Here is a 22,233-nt window from a genome sequence, read left to right as displayed (position 1 = left end):
CAAACTTAAATTACAAGTGTAGATACAGTCTGTGCTTGCTTGTGGGCGACAACGCTGACAACATGAATCATCAGCATGACACACAGGCTGTTGACACATTCTTTTTCAACGGGCAATTTAACCTTTGTTTTGGCAGCAATATGAAAATTCTTTGGTTGTTACTATTAAGAAGAAAATATCTAGAGTAGATATTATCATACAGTGTTAGCTGGGTTTTTTTTAAATGCTGCATTTTAACAGCAATATGTCAAGAGCTGCCGAGCGAAACATGGACTGGAAGGAGTCAAGAACACAATGTGGGCAGTGGAGAAAGTTCTGCTTTCTTTGGCAACTCGAGTAAATATAGCTACTGTAGGCATGACTCGAAATTGAATCATGTACAGTCAGACAAATGCAGTCTTGGAAAGCCTGAATACTGCATCTGAAGGTAGGTTTTGCACAGAAAATTCAACAGAAAAATTTAGTTACTGAACATAATCCGAGATCACAGATAACAGTGACAATGGGGATAGTGTTTACTGGATATTTTGTATTAGTTATATTTGGAACTTTGCATCTCTACACTATTCAGCCAGCTGTTACAAATATAGTTCAGGGTTTTTAAGGTTGTGAAAGGGCACCAGATGGCAGCATTAGACCATCTCTTACCTCTTTTTTTCAAAGGCGAGAAACGCAACAGCATGATTAAAATGCACAATGGTCATGTTTGCATGGACTCTTTTCCATTTTCCTTTATGTGTGTTACAAAAATAACTAGAAAACACATGAATAAATGCATATGCCATTAAACTTAAAACATCCTCTCTTATATTTGTCTGCTTTTATGTACATAATTTAATTGCATGACACACAGCTTTCTTGAGTGCTTGCACTGCACCATGTTGCATAAAACCAGCACGAATATGTAAGGCATCCATGTCGTAGATAAATGGAGGGATTTTTATAGATTACTTCAATTAGCTAAACAAAGACATCCTTTATGTTGAACGCCTCTTTAAATCACTTGAGCCTGAAGGCCTGCTCCGATGACTGAGGCTATTTTTTTTCTGAGTGAGTGATGCACGAGTTCATATGGTGTCAAAACCTAACAGTTTAGCAGAGCTACGGTTAAATGTGCTTTCAAATGTCGGCTGAAAGCCAAGAGCTAATGAAGCCGTTGTGGAGCTGGATCTCAGTCTCGGATCAAAGTTAAAGACAGACCAGTTCATGTTTGTATAAAAAATATAAGATTTTATTTCCAGCTACAAAGTCAAACATGTAACATTTTTGTCACACTTCTCAATAAAATAGTAAAAAATAACCAAAAATACACCACTGATACATTTTGAAGCACAGAAAACATTTTGGCTTTTTAAATTAACTTAAACTGTACACATATATACAAAGTATATACATCAGTATTTTTTTAAAGGAATGAAATTACAATTCTTCCAGTCTCCTCTTCTTCTATTTTTGTACAAAATAGACATTTTGTTCCTGTAGATGCTTTTTCCCCCCTCCTTCTGACCTGAATCAGTAATAGTCAAAATGTTTTTTTTCTTCTTTTCTCAGTGCCGTGGCAAAGCCCACTGTACTCCATTATCTAACCCTAAACTCAGCATGCTGCTTGCTTTCTCATCCAGGGCAGAAACTCTGACCTTTCCTCTACTCTGTAAGCACAGTGAAAAGCGTACACACAGACAAGGCTAAAATTTAGACACGCACACACACAGACACACACATACAAGGACACATTCAGACCTGTTTGGACAGGGAAACACTGGCCTGCTGTGGACTGCATGCTCCCTCTACAGCTGCTTAGAGTTTACAGGTCTGGTCTTGGACTGGGAGGGTGGAGGGACTTATTAGACACCTCATTTAGAGAGGAGGTCAACGTTTAGATAAGGTATAAAATGCAAACAGTAAAATGGACGGGTTTGTAAAAAGGCTTTCAAGGGAAATGGGCGGAAACCTGACAGCAGGTTTGTCAAAAAAAAAAAGAAGTTATAGTGCAGGGATCTTTTGGAGCTGCTAAGCAACCCTCTGTCTGAGTCTATGAGGCTGATGTTCATCAGCTGTACAAAACATACAGGCACTAAGACGAGCGCCTGGGCTACTTTTACAATGAGAAAATGGCAAAATAAAACATGATAAACATATATACTGAGCTGCAAAATGAGATGGAGTTGTGTTTGTTTTCAAGTCAAAAGCGCCTATCGTCCAGGAGCGGCTCACGCCATGTCTCCCATCATCTTCTTGTAATACATGGATTCGAAGATGTCGTTCTCCCCGGGGCAGTTGTAGTGGCAGGCACAGGACTTGATGAACATCATGTGCTTCTTCATGACTTCTCCATCAGGACATTTGAACTCCATGGGCAGGGTGGTGGTCCTGTGTGGGGTGCAGCAGCGGCCGTCCAGGCAGACGCCGCAGAACTTTGGCCTGTAGGACTTGGTGGTGGTGCAGCCAGAGATCTCAAACTTCATGGGTTTGGAGACTCTCGGAGTACGGATGCACTTTTTCCCTTTCTACAGGAGGAAAAAAAGAGGAAAGAGCAACTTCAGCAGGGTTTCTTTTACTGATATGCCCAAAGGTCACGAGTGTGGTGCTGTTTAACGAGAACTCACCCTAATGCTCTGCTCCAGCTGAGACTCGCATGGTCTCACCATGCACAGCCGGGTCTGTTTTTCTAGGCGGCATTCACGGTTATCGTTGGTGACCCTGGTAGATACTCCCAGGCCGCATGTCTTCGAGCAGGCGCTCCATTCAGTCGTCTGAACCAGGCAGTTCTCTCTCATCATAAAAGGATCTGGGCCATAGGTCTCCTCCTTCCTGTATGCTGTAAACACAGGAGGAAACGCTGGGTTAGAAAAACTGTGCTAATTATGCTGTAACCTGCTGTAGCCTTGTGTTCTTCAAAAACAGACACTTACCAGACAAAACAGGGCCCATGAAGCTTTTTGTGGTGGGAGTTTCATTCTCCTTTGTGTCGGAAGAACCACATTCCCACTCCTCACAACACTTTCCAGGCACTTTCACACGCCTTGGGTTGGGGCAGTCTGGGCTGGGCAGCCGGATGTCCATGGAGCAAAGAGGCACACAACCGATGGCTCCGTCCAGACAGGTACACTGGTACTTGCAGCTGCTCTGGAAAGTCTCTCCACTCCTGTACACCGTTCCGCCAAACACACAAGTGGCTCCGTCTCGAGCTGTCAAGTAGAATTTGCAAGAGAAGGGTCATGATTTGCTTCATACATTGGATTTATTGCAGACGTCATAGAAAAGATCAGCCATGAGTGGCACACCTGTGCAAACTCCTATGCGTCTGTTGTTGGGAGCTCCGAAGTCACAGTAGAGGCCTTTGTGCGGGTCACAGACGTCTTTCTCAGTGCAGAGCTCCCCCATCTGTTTGGCACACACCCTGCAGCAGCCACAGCCATCCAGCACCAGGCTGACACCTGGGGGGCACTGAGGAGGGGTGGACGGGCACGAACACTGGCCGCTGCACTCCTGACCTGCAGCCTGAAAACAGGCACACACACAGACACATTCTCTGGTAAATATCATGCCCACGTTGTGTGCTAGAAACACAGACACACATCCAACACACTGGCTCTTAAGACAAGTTTAAAGCACTGGCTTCACCATTCAAGTCCAGCTAAAGCCAAAGCCTACACCAAAACACTAAAATGAATTATTTTTTTCTGACTTACCATGTAGGAAAGCATGATGCACAGCAGAGGCAGCAAAATCATTTTCTTCATCTCAGCAACCATCTTCTCTTGTCTTTAGTAATTAATTTAGATTCTTCCAAAAACACCTTCTCGGAAAAAGTCGTCCTTTAGCGTCAGAGTTTTGAGCTTGAGAAACTTTTCTGATCAAATTGATCTCTTGTCTTGTTCCCAACTGCTGCTCCGGCTCACTGTCTTTTTTATTTTTCCTTTCTTGGTGAAAGCTAGAGTTTAGCTTCGGTAGAAGAGTTGATCTGAGTTCTGACTGCAGAGTGGAGCCTCCTTTATACCCGCTGGCCCTCGCAGCACGTCACTGGGGGCTGAATGGAGAGCCAGCCCTGGACAAACATGGACATACTTGGCATTCTTTCCTCGCTTCCTGCCCCCCACTCCAGACATCCCACATTCCTGCTGTCTGAAGGCAAGGCTCTGCTGCTCGGCCAAACAACACCGTCTCTCTCTCAGAGCACCTTTCATCTGGATTGGGAGGTTAAGTCTGGTTACAGTCCTGAGACCCCACACTGGGAATTCCTAAAGACTGACTTCACAAACAGACAGCCAGTACCTATAAATATTAATTTTTCAAAAAGAAAGAAAAGGGGAAAGGCAGCAACAGTTCAAAAGTGAACCCTCAAATAACTTGATGAGGAGGAAGGACAGTGGAAATAAAACAGGTAGAAGCTCATAAGCAGAAACATACAATAATTAAACAAACTCCAAGAAGTTTAATATGTGGTTAAAACTTTAAGCCCACAACAGCATTCCTCAGCCCTGGCTTCAAAGGCACATGACAGCATGTACTTTAGTACGTTAACAGCAAGCGGTTAGTGAAAGGAAATTCATTTGAGTCAATAACTTGAGCTGGTTATTTGTCAAGGTGCTTGTTCCAGCACAGAGACCTGGCAGCTGTTGTCTAGAGACTTTGTCTTCTATGCCCATGTGGTTATTTCTGAGACACTGCAGCGGCATTCTTGTGCACTGACATCAGTGGCTGGACTGCAGATTTGATTATTAGCTACTCTTTTAAACACATTATCATTAAGAACTCATTACCGTGAATGAAGCGTTTTGTTTCTGAATCCCTCCTCATGTGCTGTACGTGATATACCTGACCTGATTCCCTCCAGACTCTCTCAGTGAATTTGTTCTGCAGATAGACTCATCCGAATGTGGAGCAACTCAGAGAGCTTTCTTTGCTTGAGTAACAGTGCCAGTTCCAAAGTACAGAAATAACTGATTATGAGTAAAAGTTGTGATTTTTTTAAAAGTATTACCGGCTTATTATTATTGAAAATTTGCCCTTTGTGCTAATAATGGCAACTGTCAGTGACAGAACCTGCAGTTCCACATATAACCACATGAGGCTGACACCAAGAGCAGTTCAGCATGGTGGAGGGGTGGTGAGCACCTCACATCAGGAAGGTCCTGAATGTCAATACAGGACTGGGCCTTTTTGTGTGGAGTTGCATATATGCATGTTCTCCCTGTGTCTGCGTGGGTTTTCTGCAGGATCTGCAGGTTTTCTGCCATCTTCCTCCCAAAGAAGTGCATGAGGTTAGGTTAATTAGGATTTTTAATTTGGCTGTGAATGTGAATCATTGCTTATCTCTATGTTAGCCCTGCAACAGGCTGGTGAACATTTCTGTACTTTGCTTTGCTTCATTGGCCAGTAAAGATAGTGGATGCATAGTCTTCACAACAGGTTTTCGGGCTTTCAAAGGTTCTTTGGAGATTGGGTGCTTTTTCACTATTATCAATCCATTCTTTGTACCTGACTGTTTTATGAGGAAAAAATACACAAGCACAACAAGGGCACCAAACTCAATAGCTGAACCAGTGTTGTGTCTACACATAACAGACAACCAATTTTATATTCTATCTTCAGGCACTTTGTTACTAGCAGCTTCAAAATGCATCATTCAGTCCCATCTCTTACATTGTTGAATCTGCAAAATATTCCACACATAACACAGTTTGACAACCATGAAATAGTAAAATTTTTAGCCAACAAGGTGATTCTCAAAGCTCTAGTAGCTGAAAACTTGCCGTATCTTGGTATGATGTGCAGTGTGTTCTTAACAAAATTTGAGGAAAAGGACCTAAGAGATGCATATGGCCCTTCTGGTGATTCATTCATGATTCATTTAAAACTCTTCAGAGATGCTCTCAGTGGAAGTGGAAGTGGTTCTGAAGGAAATCATACACAGAGAAGTGTCAAGTTACCTAAGAACCAAACTGAAAATCAGTGTAAAAAGGTCTCTAATTTTCATGCTTTTGGTAAAAAAGAATCAACAAATATTAAAATAATCAACAAGATGTACAGAGGTGGTCAGGAGAAGTACAACAATGAGTGTCTACAGCCATCTGTAAAACACGGTGGAGGCTCTATCAGGATTTGGGATTGCATTTCAGCCAGAGCATTTTGATCCACCATGCAATACCATCTGGAAGGTGATTGTCAACAGATTCATTTTTCAGCATGACAGTGATCCCAAACACACTGCTAATGTAATAAAAGCATACCTGGATGGAAAAACACACAATGGAACACAGTCAGTGATGGACTGGTTTCCCCGGAGTCCAGACCTCATCATTTTTTAAGCACTGTGGGATCATCTTGAAAGAGAACAGAACAAAAGGCAGCCAACATCCAAAGAAGAGCTTTAAATGTCTTTTAAGAAGCCTGGAGAACTACTCCTGAAGACTACTGAAATACAAACATGAAAAGAAGGTTTGCCTAAGAGAGTTCAGGCTGAGTTAATTATGATTTTCCTAGCAAAATATCTAGAAATGAAGGACGGTTAAAGACTTTTGCATGGCACTTTTTATTTTACCCTTGTCAACTACATTAGGACTTAACATTATCCATGTCTAGGAGTGAGTGGGCCAGTAAGTGGTAATTAGTAGGTATCAGACCCATAGAGTCCCTGAATGCACCTTGCTAACCTATACAGGTGATAAACACAGCCTGTTAATATTGTGGCAAAAGTGGCAAAAGTGACTTAGTTACTGTCACTGTTTTTGCTTTGTTATTTAAAAAGAAAGTTTTTACACCACGGCTAAATCTAAATTTATCTGGCAACCTGGCCAATATTCATCAAACAGTTAAAAGAATGCATCCAGTGTACATCCTGCTCATTATCCTAATGGTCAGTTTTCTGAGTTACCTGAGCTGAATAAGCAGCTCAGCCAAGGTATGCAGGACAAGTATTAAGGGAACAAAGACTAATGTTCTCAGTCCAAGTGGCACTTCCCGAAATGGATGTTTGTTGATTTGAGTCTTAGGCGGCTTTTCTTACTTCCCGAAAGACAACATTTTTCAGAGGATTCTGAAAAGGCCGGAGATTTTGTTTCACATCTGACAAGAAGTTTTGACTGCATTTGGTCTTAGTCAGGATAAATGATGATTACAAATCCTGACTGCAGTGAAAGTGCAGCCTGGCCCACGAAGACCCATGAGGTAAATACGAGACGAACAAAGGCTTCTCACCTGCCTAATGAGGTTTAGTCTATGAGAAACTTGAAAGGCCAGGTGTGCCATGTCCCTGGCCAGGCTTATTTTATTACATCAAACCCCAAAGTGGAGATTGCAGGAAAGGGCCGAGACGGAGGTTTGTGTATTTTTTTTTTTCAAAAAAAAAAAAGGGGGGATCACACACCAGGCTAGACTCTTCTGAAAGGCCGCCCTGCTCCTGCTCCAGCCAGCGAATCGGAAATGAAAAACTCCCAGAGAAACCTGGAGCTGAAAGAATGTGAGTGAGAAAGCCAGCAGACTGGGCTGTTACTACAGAGGAAGTTTCCCCATATAAGGGCGTCTGCTCTTTTCCTAATAAGGATATGTTCTCTCTCTGTGCTGGCTCAGTACAGTAGGGACTCCTGGACCACAGTTGTGAGAGAAAGTGTGGTGTGTGTATGAGTCTCTGGTCTGTTTAAACAGACCAGAAACAGTGTGTGTGTGTGTGTGTGTGTGTGTGTGTGTGTGTGTGTGTGCTGTCAGTCATTACAGCCTCAGGACCTAAATTCAAGTTCAGGGATATCTGAAGGAAACAGCTTGATGGAGAAATAGACTCCTGCCACAAACAACACTCTGACTGACATTGTTATCTGACGTGCGGAGTAATCTAGAGTCTGTCAGGCTGATTCATGCGTCACAGGCAGTTTTTAAGCTGCTTTTTAGAAATGTGGTTTGAAGATGTTTGCAGTTGTAACAGTTGAATGAATGCTGCTTCGTTTAAGGTCAGCTGTGTCCTGGACAGCCACCGTAACCCTGGGCCTAGGTTAGGAAACTTATCTTTCTGGATGTTGTTATGATGCTGTCACAGCGAGCGCTCACTAACTGTGGCCTGTCAGCTTCAGGAATCTTTTTTCGTTCTGAATAACAGCAGGCCAACTGGCTGCGTTCTCCCTGTTTTGCAGATTTGGATGTGTGGACGTGATGGCTGTGGTGGCCAAAGGAAACATATGGCTCTGTGTGTGGCAGGCTCAGATATGTCAGGGCTAAGTATAGACTGAGATATTTGCCTCGGATAGTTGGTTAGAATCCATAATGGAGCTGTGGTGGTGTTACAGGGGAGTCTGGAGAGCTTTGTACTTTTTAGCACCACTGTTATTAAACATGTCTGTATGCTAACTGACAATTTTACACAGTGGAAAAATCTGTTGTTTAGTTCACTAGTTTACTTTTGATTGTTATAGTTGGAGTGAATGTTAGATGTTAAATAACTCACCAACTACTTTGCTAGAACTAGGTTGGACCCTCCTTTGCCTTCTGAAAAACTTTAAATCATGCCACACAGCTAGGTGCTGGAAACATCCCTCAGAGATTCTGGATCGTGTTGACATGATAGGACCACAGAGTTACTTTACATCCATAATGGGAAACTCCAGTCCCACCAAAGTGTTCTCTATTGGATTCTGCCATCAGAAGCCATCAGAGGATATGTACAACGTGGTCATAAACTAATGGGCCCAGTCAGCAAGAACACTCAGGTAGGCTGTAGTGTTTAAATGATGCTCAGTTGGTATTAATGGCTCTAAAGAGTGCAAAAAATCCAAATGTCACACAAGAAATTGAAACTCGTGAGACCAGGCAACGTTTTTCTAATCTTCTGTTGTGCAATTTTGGAGAGCCCAAAATAATGTGGTTTACATGACACTTAATTTCTTTAGCAACATCCGACTCCTGCTTTAAGTGAAACTAGCATATCTTCAGTTATGTCTGCCTCATATCTGACTCTTGCTGTCAAACTTCCCACTGTGTTTGGATGCTAGTTGCTATTTTATGATGCTGATCAGAGTGACGAGAGTGAACCAAAACTGCCAGGTACTGTAGATAAAGATCAAAATAACCCTTTGCACATCCAGCCTCACAATTAGACTCAACTTTAGCCATGACATCACATAAGATCATGTGGCCTGTGTAGTAATTTGAGGTCAAGGCCTGCCTCTTACAGTCCAGATTTACTCTAGTCGCCGCTTGCTCGTTATAGCCTCATTACGTTCGTGCTTCATTCATTCTTACTGTGTGACATCACAAGGCAGCAGAAGCATGTCAGCTGGGAGCTCACCAACTTTAGGATCTGCGGCGATGACAGACTCAGTGTCTGACCACGCTACATTTTCATACGCCTACGTCAGGTTCTGGGAACAACGCTTTCCTCATTTAGCCGCCTCTGGAAAGTGGAAATAATTCCCAGTTTTCTTAAACACCTCATATGTGTGTTCTATCACACCACGGTTGATGACTTCATAGCTGGTGCTGACGACACAGAGCAGGCCTCTGTGTCCCGTGGGGCATCTCCTCACCTTTTCCAAGCTTCGCGGACACTGTCTGCATTCAGCACCACTGCAGTCATAGTAGGCCTTCCCAGCACTTTCAAAGTTAAACAGGAATATAAAAACCAAAATTAGCAGTCGCACAAAACATTCTGTCCTGAGGTTTCACTTTTGTTCCGAACCAGGTCAGATACACTACGAACACCTTCAGTACACACATTGCACCTAAAAGCGTCGGCCTTCAGTTTGCTTTTATGTACTTTCCATTTCTTGCTTGTTTAAAAAAAGTGCATGAGGTTTAGTAGATGCATTTATCCAAGCAGTGCAGAAGTACTTAGTGGACTTTATTGCTGCACCCTGTTGCCAGTTTGTTAGATACACCTAATTAAAACTAATGCATGCTATTACAGCCGTCATGAAGGTCAGAGTTAGCTTTTGTTCTGATTTATGCTCACTTTATAAATGTGCATCTATACGCATATGCTGGCAAATCCAGTATGTTTTTCCCAAACTTTGTCCACATTTCAGGCTGTAGTTGTGTTACCTCCACTCAGCTGTCCATTAAACTAAATTCCATTAGTGGTAGCTGGCAGACTATTCGAGGAATGTTCCATGGCTTTGGCCTTCAAACAAACCATCTATGTACCACTAAACCGAACATGAAGCCAAGATCTCAAAATGATTTTCCTGCCTGCATATTTCTGCTTCTTTGAACTTGGTGGCTGACTGCAGAGAGATGGCGAGAGCGTAAAAGCTGAAAACAACCCAGAGAGACCTTATTATTATTTTGCACTTAATTAAGATGTCGGGCATTTTAATTGTCTTTCCGAAAGCACGGTGCACATACTTTTGCGTCAACGCTGCACGCACAGCCACTCCACAAGGAAGGCAAAACTCGATCACAACAGCAGAATAAGTGCATAACATGTCATTTGCAGTGTCTTTGTTTCAGCAGCAAAGCAAACAGGCTAATGAAGACTTGCTGGAACAGTAAATTGCTCCTTTGTTTCACAGTTTGGAGTCAGTCTGCAAAAACACTCAGAGGGGAAATTTTAAATGAATTAGATGATGATCTGTAGATATTTAACAATGGAGAAGGGACTGGTCCATTACTGACAGAAAAGGTTGAAAACCGATGGAAACCCTTTGAAGGCTGTCTATGAAGAGACAAGCAGTGGAGACCAATAATGGATCTGGAGCCTGGTATGATTTGTGGATATTTAACAATGGGGTTGGTGGGCAGATAAACTGTCAAGCTGGAAACTGAGTCTATTTAAAGGCTGCGCTGGGGGAAAATGTTCGGCCTGGAAACATGCATGAGACCTAATCTTTTTCAGGCACAGCCTGCATGAAATAGTTGGGTTTAATATTACTTGGGGTAATGGACCTAAGTATAATATACTGACAATTTGATGCCAAAGAGGCATAGTTGAAAGGTAGATTGCATTTTTCAGTCAAATTTTCTCATAAATCATTAAGTTGGGTAGAAGGGAAAGGGAAGATATCATTTTCATCTCCTGTGGACAAAGCATTTTTCCCTAGCTGCAAAATAGTGTCACAGGTGGAAACTATAGTAATAAGCTGAGAGCCTGGGAACATCTGTACAGATATAACCGGAGGACGGATGAGTTTCTGAGCTGTCAAAGGAAGAGAGAGTGGAAACTGCCTGTTTAAATCCTGCATCCTGGAAATTGTTTAGACTAGAGACACAGATGAGAATTTTGGGCTATAGCTCTTTCAACAAACAACAGAAGCTCATCACAGCTCGAGATTTACTGCCACACACATGGATGTGGAAGTCAGATGGTCTTCACCTAAACACAACTACATGTGGGTCCAGTACAGCATCTGTTCTGTTTCTGTGACTTCTCAGCTGGAGGTCGAGCGGGTTTCTAAACTTAGAAATAATCTCTGACTCTCTGGGTTCTCACTGAGCGCTTCATCCTGTGGACCTCATGCCGAGCTATGAGGGTTGATGAAACCAGGTGGTATTTTGGCAACCTGACTTCAGTCCTGCCAGGAAGTTTTACACCATCATGAAACCATCACTACTGATCAGAATTAACTTTTCAGACCTACAAATGCCAGCAGCAGCTAAAAAAACTGTGAATTCTAGGGGTCATCAAGTCTCTGTGGCCCTAAAGATGGACCAGCCTGAACAGATGATAGTTTTCTAAATATGGCATCAGCCCGGCCACACACTGTGCTATAACTACAGCAGAGGCAGCTCCTTCAGAGTGATTTGAAAATTTGTTAAAGATCCGAGATGAAAAGAATTGTTCACTTAAAAGAAAACAAAATACAAAAAACCCACTTGGTCACTTCTTTATCAGATTTAGGTGAATAATTATCCTACGTCAGGTGCAGATTTGTGAGCTTTAAAACGTACCTACAAACACCCCTAAAACCTAATTTACCCATTAACACTAGATTATTCAATAAAATAGATATATTGACTTTTTCATGTCATAGTCTCTATTCCACTACAAAACTCTACTACTGATGTTCACAGACGACATTGTGATCTGTAGTGAGTTTACGGGAGCAGGTGGGGAGGTGGAGGTATGAAAGTCAGTAGAAGCGAGACAGAATACATGTGTATGTATGAGAGGGATACAGGTGTAACAGTGAAGCTGCAAGAAGCAGAGGGATTGATGGTGGATGAGATTAAATACCCGGAACCATCCAAAGCAACAGACTGTACACAAGAGAGGTGAAGGAGAGAGTGCAGGCAGGGTGGAGTAGGTGGAGATTTTAAGAGGGTTAAAGATGTCAAGATTTTCATTGGGATTGATCAAAGAAAAGATTAATAATGAGTATATCAGAGTGCTGGGTTAGCTCAGTGTGTGAGCGGGCAACCACACACCACGTGGCTAGAATGCAAAAGCCTGGGTTCGAGTCTGACCTGTGGCACCTTTACTGCATGTCTTCACCCCAATTTCCTGTCCATCTCTACTTGCTATCCACTAAAAAATGTGAAAACCCCAAAAAATAATATTTAAAAAACAGCATATAAGAGAGACAGGAGGAGAAGAGTAAGACCACAGAGAAGATGGAAGGATGTAGCGCTCCTGTGAAGGGAGCAGCCAAAGAAGTCCACTACAAAAGTCATTTTACATTTCTTTTCTCTGCCAACTAAACAAATGAGACACAAATATATGATTACCTATGAAAAGGCAGGTTATCTGGCTACTGTAAACAGTTCAGTTTTTTATAAAGAATACTGCATTGAGAGCAGTGGCCAAGGCACCTGTACACACCTGTACATACTGCCACATTGCAGCAACTAAAATCTGAGTCTGTGCTTTTTTGGGGTCACATTTTTATGATTTTGTCCTTGTAAAAAGAACCTGATTGAATATTAACTGTGGCTGAGGAGGTATAGAGCGGGTCATCAACCAATAGGAAGGTCAGGGCGCCCCACTCATTTCTCTCAGTTTCTATTGAATGCCAGACAAAGTGCTTAAAGAGACAGAGTGAAAGCACATGTGTTTATGTGTGTGTGATTGGTGGTGAAAGTACCAGTCCAGTGTTGTTCACTGACACCACGGTGGTGCAGTGAGTGGAAATGTACAAGAATGTTCAGCTCAGTTTGTCCTTCAAGTCTACCAGATGTGATGGGAAAAGCCATTCCTATTGACTTGAGACGACCATGTTCCCTCTGTGAACACCACAGACCCTCAAAGTGACATCACTGATTACGTTTGTAAATTCAAATTCAGCATTTTGGCTGACAACCCTCTTGTGTTTTTAAAACCAAGTGCTGGTCTTGCATAAGAGACCAAGGACACTGCAAATGCATGTAATAACAATTTTGTCAATCACAAAGTAACAGTGCTCTAAATTCTACCCTGTTATACTCTAAATGGGATCAATATTTTAAAAATTAACATAATATAGTATTAATTATCTTAAACTAGTGATGGATACAATCAGTTTAATTTGGAGAAAGTGTCCAATAAGGTCGGAGATCAAAGGAGAAGTAGACTTCTATACTGTCGCACTTCAGGAGCTGCCCCCTGATGGACACTAGAAGAATGCAGGCTTAAGGCACATTTACAGTAGCTTTACTTTGGGAGACCCATATCTATCTTTAATATATAGTGTACAGTGAAGAGAGAATATCTTCAGTCCCCCTGACAACAAGTTGCTTTTAGTTTGATATTGCCAAACTAAACCCAGCAGCTTTGCTCAGCAGGAATTATCTGACCACTTATTAAAAGGGTAACTTTGCACTAGTTCCTGTTTGGGTGCTTATACTACATTTCAAAGTAACCTTTATCACCATGTTTAAAAGGAGAAATAATTCGAGCTCTCCTCTGCCAAATTTTCTCATTTTGCAGTAAAAGTGAGCTTGACCACATCCAAGCTTTTCTTCGTTTTTCACTTGGGGGAAAGAAAAAATCATGTCGTGAATAGTTTGAATTGAACATCTTGCGGCTCACACAGAGGAGGCTGTGAATGTAAACACGTCTTCTTTAGCTTTCTGAGGCCACTGCTTCCCTGCAGGAACGGCAGCTTCCCCCTATTAGCCTGGCACACGACTGCATACCTCGGTTAATTAGCTTCCCGTGAAAGCCTTGAATAAAAACATCTCCTTTAATCACACGCTACTGCCTCGTCTCATTCGCTGCCAAGGTAAATGTTACTTCAAGCGTTTAAAAAAAATTGACGTTTTGCTTCATGGGCTTCTACTTCCCAGACAGGTGTTTCACTCTGTGATGTGCAGCGACACAGGTCAAGATGTTACCTTAAAAATTCCTGAACATCAAACCAACTCAGTGTTTTTCTATCTATTCGAGTCTCTCACACTGAGGGTGCCTGAGATGTCAAACTGGTTTCAGGAGTGTTTGTTTAGTGTCTGTTTTACTGGATGGTTATTTACTGGCTGTCAGAAGGAAACCGTGCTCTCATACAGATTCACATAAAGCTTAGGGCTGCTTTAAAAGTTTGTTTACTGTTAGATAAATAGTGTACCTGCTACATAGCTTGTTGACTCGAATTTGATTATTTAGCAAATGCTGGTAACACAAATCTCCATTTACTGCAATACACCCATTCAAACATAGAAATAATTTAATGCTGTTTACCTGTTTGCAGCTGCTTATTTGACTTTTATGAATAGACATACAACATCTTGTAGACCCCCATTCATTAAGGTGAAAACAGGTTTTAATTTAAAAAGTTATTGCAGGATTCCCTTGCAACTTGTGGTGACGGTAGCTCAGGCGACAAATAAGGTCATCCACTAATTGAAAGGTTGGTAGTTGGATCCCTATTTGCTCAGTCTGCATGCCAAAGTATCCCTGAACAAGATTCTGAACCCCAGTTTGCTCTCCAGTGAATCCATTGACTGCTGATGTGTGTAAATGTTACATAGAATATTTTTTCTACTTAGGCTGGAAAAAAAATGCATGTATGAATGAGGGATGTTGTTTAAAGCACTTTGAGTGCTCATTTAGAGTAGAAAAGCCCTACATAAGCAGCAGAACCAGCCCACATGCAAGGAGTAATAACTTTTAGACATGTTGTGGTCATAATACTTCCAACGTGAAATCTTGACACTGGCTACTATTTTCCCAAATTCCATTTAACAGTCAATAACAGTCATTGCCGCCAATCATTTGTACTGATTACTTTCTCAATCAAGTCATCAATAGTACATATAGACAAAACACTGGAAAATATATCTATACATCTATATCTCAGCTATCCGATAACACAACTGCAGCTTCTGTTGACTGACTAGCTTGACTAGACTTGCTTTGGATCATCTCACATCTCCATCTGTCCATGTATCCATTTATCCATTTTGAACTGGGATTTCTTACCAGTTGAACATACCTGAAACACCTGACCTTGTCAGATGTCCAAACTACCTCAATCGGCTCCTTTGAAGGTCTGTCGATGTTCCATGTGTCTAAAGCCACTTTTTGGGAATGTTTAGGTCCCTTCTTGTTGCCCAGTCCACAAAGCACCCGGCCTTTCCTAGGCTTCACTGACCTGCCAACCCTGCTCAGTCTGCCAACTGTAGGGTCCAAACAAGACAACATTTAGGTTTCAAATTCAAGGATATTCTGGATTTAAATTTGTACATTGTTGCTATTTTAGTGTTGCTATAGACTGTGCATGGTCACAACACCTCTTTCCAAACCTAGACAACGATTTGCAATAACCATCATCAAATTGTTCAGCTTGTCTGCAGCTGGACAGATGCATTGTTTGTGTTTCTACAGCGGTTCAATTGCCGTTTTTTCTGATTCTGGAAGTGTAGATTAATTTAACTTTCAACTATAGAAAAGCCAATTACTCAAAGAGACACGCAAATAGCTCAACTAACAATTATTTACTCTTTGTGTTTAGTCTCTGTCTAAACAGGGGAGATAGTAGCATTCAGCCAATCTTTCTGTGAATTCAGGATTAACTGCCTAACCAGTCAGGTTGTGGGTTGCCAGGTTGCACTGACAGGAAAAACTGTACTTATTGTATTGTATTGGGTCTTATGGGTTCCACCCAGGTTGGCCTGAGGAAGCCACATATGTCCTGCTACCTATGAAGGCCTTTATGGTATTAGCCCCTTCACTGACAACATGGCTTCTGGGATACCTTAGGGACTTTCTACATGGTAAAGTTTGCAGTTTACAGAAATTGCATATTGCTAATTTTTATGTATAAATATAAGTATATAATATATTTCAATATCTACAAGTACATCACAACTGGGGAAACCTGCTGATGAACAGATATGGTCGAAAGCTCCAGAACAGCTCCAGATGGAGCTAGATAATAAAATAGTACCTCAGGGGATTTTCCATTGCAGTCGTTAGATGTTCTTGTAGAAGCTGAGTTCTTAGGTCAGTCTTCAAAAATGCCTTGCTATAGTGTAATTCACATGTTTAGTTAGACCACCCCCTGCCTGGTCAGCATGGCTTTTCCACTCCACAGCCCTAGTTTGGAACGTAGACTTTGTGTTTAAATTTGTAAGCTCAAAACCCAAGCTGAGAAAACCCTTATGTCATCATTAGGATTATTCTCTAAGACTTAACAAAACTCCTCCAGAGCCAGGAGACATGATAAACACAGGCAGAATAGTAATGAGTAATGAGTTTTCTAAGGCTGGGAAGCACTCTCCATGGAAACTGACTTATGTATAAAGTAGGTGGAAGGAACCTTTAAAGATATAATATACTGTACTGTTGATGTTAAAACATAAAGTTCGGTGTACAAAACCAGTCCTCAGTGCACAGGACTCTTGTCTTTAAATACTTTGTCCTGTGCCTGTACTCCCTGTCTATGTTCTTATGTAATACAAAACACATAGTACTGCATGGCTAATGACTCATCTTCAAAAAGTTCATCTTCAAGTATTTTGCTTGTGGTTTAAACAGAAAACTAGCCCAAAGGTTCTAACACAAAGAGAATGTGAAATAGCAAATTTCAAGCCACAGACAGTCTTATTATTGAAGTGTGCTATGAGTGCCTCTCAGCACTGCCGTGCTTTTTGGCTTTACTAGTGAAACCTGGTCGGACTCTTTGGCACTGATGTCAAAAAAATAGCATCTGTGCGATGTCTGAGGTGAAAGTACAGTCAAAGTCAACAGCAGGTTTGTCTTTTGATGGAGTTGTTAGTGCTGAATGCTGCAGAAGTGAACACTGTTTTCACATGACTAATGCGAATGGACAAAAAGTGAAAGATTACTTCGAGGAGGACTTCAATTTCATAAATGGCTGTGAAAATATGACTTTTCTGGGGTTTTTCCCCTTCTGCTAAGCTGTTAGTATAAACATAAATGTGCTTTCAGTGAAATAAAGGATTATAAAACAATGCTCTCAGCTGTGGGAAAAGTAAAGTGTTGGAACAGTGAAATGCTTTGTACAAAGGAGCAAACTGTAAGCTCCTAACAGAATTGTGCTGCGCCGTATAGAAGTAATCTGGCCAGGGTTCCCATCAGCACTAATTGTTTCCAGATATACAGTCTCGCACAGTGGCTATGAGGACCCCTCCCAGTCTGTCTTAGCGTCTGGAGCAAAAAGGCTTCTCTCCATCTGTCTGCGAGCTGCAAGGTCAGACTGCAGACTACACCCTCGCCTTGCATCTGTCTGTTTGTCTGCTGGCAACCTGATGCTCTGTGATTGTCTAACTGGAAGGTCACAGCTGGTCTGTTTTTACATTCCCCTAAACTCAAAAAGATCAACCGCTGAAACTTATCAGGTTTTCTTTCAAATGACTACCACAACAGCTGAATTTAACATTTCTCACAGATCTAACAATCTGCGAAACAAAATAGCGAGTATTTACTCTATTAACTTGTAGTTTTCAGTGTAATACAAAAGTAATAATAGGTATAAGTACTGCACTAACACAAACACTGGGAGAATGTGAGATCCTGGGATAAACATGGGAAACAAATTCCAACTACAGTCATGTGGAAAAAGTCCACTAAGTCTATTCCCATATGAATTAAGAGGGTAAGCAGCAGCCAGGTGCCGTTAATTAAATGTACTTGATTACTTGCTCATCGGCAAGTGTAAACACCTTTATAAAATCCAGGGTTTGACAGTTCGCTGCGCTGGAGCATTCAGGTGTGTGTTAATTTTGAGTCAAGGAGAAAAGACCACTGTCATGGAGGCCTAGTTTTGATTTATTTGTATTGTTATTTTGGCTTCTGGGATGGGGTCCATCGTTGATCTTAGCTATGTTTTATTTTGAGTCACGATTCTCGTGTTTATGACCATACCAGGGGTTTGAGTTTTGTACTCTTTTTAAGGTAATATACAGTTCCTTGTTGGTCATATTCTTGGTTTATTCTTTAGGTTTCTTAACCTGTACTAATGCTGCCTTTGAAAATCTAGCTTCAGTTTGTGTTTAGAGCTGTAGCTATATATTTAATTCCTTAATCTCTGCCTTGGGTATATCCTTGTTTAATTATCAAGGAGTCCCTGTTTCTTTTGCCTCACTGTCAGTTTTATTTCCTTGTCATCCTCTTGTTTCAGTCTTGTTGTTTCTATTCTTCTTGCTTACTACCAGTGTGTGCATTTAACTTCAGTTTCCTTTTGTCGATTTGGTCCTGCTTCCTTGCGCTTTGTCCTCAATGGATTTTGCTGTGTTTTTGGACTTGATATTGGGTAAATTATACTATTTGGGGAGAGAATATTAAAACTGGCAATACTGCACAGCATCACATTTGAGAAAAGCCAAATACAGCATATCAGCACAAACATCTCATACCGTGTACCAAGAATTTTGGTGGATGTTTGTGGATGATTTGGGATTTTTTTGCAGCCACAGGACTGTGACACCTTGCAGTCATTGAGTTTGCTATGAACTCTTCTGTATGCAAAAGTATTCTGGAGTCAAATGTGAGGCCATCTGTCTGACAGGTAAAGCTTAACCTAAATTGTGTCATGCAACAGGGTAATGATGCAAACTACTGCAGCAAATCTTTAATAAAATTGCTGAAAACAAAAAGAATCAAGGTCAAAGACAATACCTCGACCTGATTGAAATGCTCTAATGGGACCTTATAGGAAAGATGTTCATAAACAAACAGCCTCAAATCCTAATGAACTCAAGCAATGTTGTAAAAAAGAGTGGGCCAAAATCCATCCACTATGATGCGAGAGATTGATAAATTATACAGAAAACCTTTACTTAAAGTTAATGCTGCTACAGATGCTTCTACAAGCTATCAAAATGTGGGGGTGTACTTAGTTTTCACAGGACTGTGAAATAATTTTTTCATCACATGACTGTGTGCTGATTGAATGCTCTTCACATTATCATACCTGTACCAAAGCTGAGAGTGACAGTGGAAAATCTTTTCCTCCCACCACACTTTTCACAGCAACCATGGACCAGTTGACAGTGGATTCCTCAGCAAAGTGAGGAGGAAGTGATGACGCAGGAAGGAGTTATCAGTCAGCAAACTGTCAAGCCAGCTGCAGACAACCCAGGTTTCACAAGTTTCTCCTACTTCACCACAGACACAAGAAACATGTTTTCCATTCTAAGCAGGAGTGATTAAGGGCAAGTCTTACAATAGTGTAGTGGTTAAAAAATGTAAACCATTGAGGTGTCATTGTGAAGTGCTAATTGTGTTTTTGCATGTTACAGCATAAAGAAACTATTTGAACATTTCTGAAGAACATTTTTTTGCCCTCTTTCTGAGATTTAAGTGAGAGGATGGATCGCAGTCTCACGTTTGTTTGCTATCTATCGTAGCCAGAGGTAGCTAGCTTAGCTTGGCTTAACAAGACCAAATATATTCAAGTCATAAATGGTATAACAGATGGATGTAGCTTGTGAAGCCTTTGTGGAAGTGCCTAAAGAACTCCGTGGCCTTAGTAAAGACTTACTTCATAACTTTATGGGCTAAATTTCTAGTTTCAGATCTTACTAAAAAAAACATGAGTTTCATTTTATATATTACTGTCGTTAATAGAGTGAGGAAGATTATCCACTGTAGCTTATAGCAGCAGACTTTTAATTGACTTCGCTAACCAGTGGGTGATGTCACGGTGGCCTCATTCATGTTTTTTTTGTACTGTCTGAGTCATATTTCCTCCTATAAACATTGGTTCAGTCTTTGTGTGAAGCTAACTATGTGTATTGTGGTGCATAAAAATGTGTTCCCAACATGAATGGACCCTAAACTCCACCGGAAAGTCGATTCTGTTCTTCTGGATTAAGATTTTTCAGTGGGAGAAACATTTCGTCACTCATCCAAGGGTCTTCTTCAGTCTCACTTGACTTGGTGCATACTTGGTTACATAATGACCAAAACTAGCACCACTGACTAACAATAAGCTGTGAGATCAGTTCATTAATATGCGTTTCTTCCACTAAAAATGCTAAATCCAGATGAACAGAAAAAACTTTCTGGGATTTCCTTACCCGGATGATTGAGCATGGATCAAGAGAGCCTAAAGTTAAAACAACTTGGAAAACTGGTTATCGGTAAGAAATTTTAGATTTATGATGGAAATTCGTGTTGTCATTATTTGCAAGATTAAATTTTTTGTATAGTGTTATACACTCTTGGTGTGTGGGAGTGTGAGGATCCAGGTGCAGACAGAAGAGGAGACAGTACTGAAGTTGAAATGAAACGCAAGCCTTTATTTGGGCTGATTAATGTGGAAAATAACAGAAAGCACCGAGGCAAGACAAAACTAGAAGCTGAACTGGGAAAACTAAGAACTGACACTTAACTCAGACAACAGGGAAGGCTAAGATAAGGTGACAATGATGCATATGACTGAGAAAACTATGAACAGGATTCTGTGCTGGAACAAGAAAGAACTATGAAACGTATACACGTAAGCGATATGAACATGACCAGCACAGAGTCCTGAAACCTCACATAGCATGGGGGAAGTTAAACAGACAATGCGACACCGAACAAAGGAAGACTGAGGACTTAAATACACACATGAGGTGATCAGGGGAAGTGGAGACACATGAGGACACAGCTGACCAGAAGCATAATGACAACATAGGGGAGAGTAACACTAACTACAATGAACAAAGAACACCAGACTAATAAAATAAAAAAATAAAACAGGAAACACAGAGACATAGACATGACATGAACTTGACAACAAGAACCACACAGACATGAAACATGACAGGTAGATGCACAGACCAGGGAGAGATGACAAAAGGGACTAAGAAACAAAGGACTAAACTGCAACCTAGAAATCAACTAGATGAGTTAAACTATAACACAAATGAATACAAAAATATGCATTAAAACTCAAACACTGGGCCACACGACCCAGTACCGTGACATTTAGTTGCACATAGTGACCTAAACTGTTTAACAACATGATTTATTGCCAGGATGCTAACCCTAACAAAGTCAGAAGAGCAACATGCAGACCATAAGAAGAGTGTGTGAATGTGCAAAAACCTCTTTTTATTATATTCTGAGCCAAGCTAACTGTCCTCAGAACCAAGTTACTAAATTTACCTAATACAGAATATCTGCTTGCTAATTAAATATATTGCTTGAGGTTCCTGGAGGTTGGTGGCTGTTGCTAGGTGAAACTCACCAAAAACCTCCTTGTGCTTGCTTGTTTACTAGTAAATTACTAGATTACTGCAGTCCCCTGTGGTTTGCATGGAGACTGCAACTTGTCAGCAAACAGTCATAAACTACCAGTCCAGCTGTAGTCATGCTTGAAAAATGCAAATGAAAAATGAAGAATGTTAGCCTTCAAAGTAAAAGTTATGCCTTAGCCCTGCAACCAACATGTTTTGAAAGGTGCAAGTTTTACACTGAAGGTTAATATTTTCTTTCTGGTTTATCTCGCACTTTAGCGCTTAGTAGTAGTTAGCAGGTGTTGGTAGAAAAATTACCATCTTCCATGGAAACTATGAGTAACCAGTCTGATAAAGACCAAAGAGATCATAATGCCTTTTTCATTGCAGCACCATATACCTGTTTGTGACCAATTTCACCTAGCAACTGCTGCAGACCTCCAGCAACCATTGCCCAAAAAGGAATACACATTTGTTGCCGATAGGTCTGTGTGAATGGGGCCTAATTCACTTGACTCTACAGCAACACATGTCCAAAATGGTGAACAAGTTATAGTCACTCGGTTAATAGTCATGTGACTGCAAAACCAGGATACATGTAATAAATATAATACATTCCCCTTCAACACATTTCTGACTTGTTCATACTGTAGCATTCTTTTTCTTTTAAGGCTGATTTCTTGTACAAGTCTTAATCCACCTAAAAGC

At 41.1% G+C, this 22,233-nt stretch overlaps 1 protein-coding gene across 1 annotated transcript; it reads right to left on the bottom strand.

Annotated features, from left to right (window-relative positions):
- Window positions 1-1,207: 1,207 nt before the first annotated feature.
- Window positions 1,208-3,980, bottom strand: ccn2a (cellular communication network factor 2a). Its single transcript, XM_085247282.1, has 5 exons — window positions 3,693-3,980; window positions 3,285-3,501; window positions 2,913-3,188; window positions 2,607-2,818; window positions 1,208-2,507 (listed from the first exon to the last, which is right to left on the bottom strand). Exons 1-5 carry the CDS (start codon window positions 3,753-3,755, stop codon window positions 2,211-2,213), a joined length of 1,065 nt encoding a protein of 354 aa, XP_085103408.1. The 5' UTR covers window positions 3,756-3,980; the 3' UTR covers window positions 1,208-2,210.
- Between the last annotated feature and the right edge of the window lie 18,253 nt (window positions 3,981-22,233).

Source organism: Mchenga conophoros, linkage group LG15 (assembly GCF_057382185.1).
Source record: "Mchenga conophoros isolate Kocher_MC1m ecotype Shallow Benthic linkage group LG15, M_conophoros_male_GT1.1, whole genome shotgun sequence".
Lineage (NCBI taxonomy): Eukaryota > Metazoa > Chordata > Actinopteri > Cichliformes > Cichlidae > Mchenga > Mchenga conophoros.
Note: the sequence above shows the minus strand (reverse complement) of the source record. Positions and strands in the feature narration are given on the sequence as shown.

What these genes read in the sequence shown, in the direction of transcription:
- ccn2a (XM_085247282.1), bottom strand. Translation starts at nt 3,755, where the DNA reads ATGGTTGCTGAGATGAAGAAAATGATTTTGCTGCCTCTGCTGTGCATC. An exon ending in ACGCATAGGAGTTTGCACAG is followed by an intron (nt 3,189 to 3,284) that starts GTGTGCCACTCA and finishes TCTACTTGACAG; the next exon opens with CTCGAGACGGAGCCACTTGT. An exon ending in AGCTGGAGCAGAGCATTAGG is followed by an intron (nt 2,508 to 2,606) that starts GTGAGTTCTCGT and finishes TTCCTCCTGTAG; the next exon opens with AAAGGGAAAAAGTGCATCCG.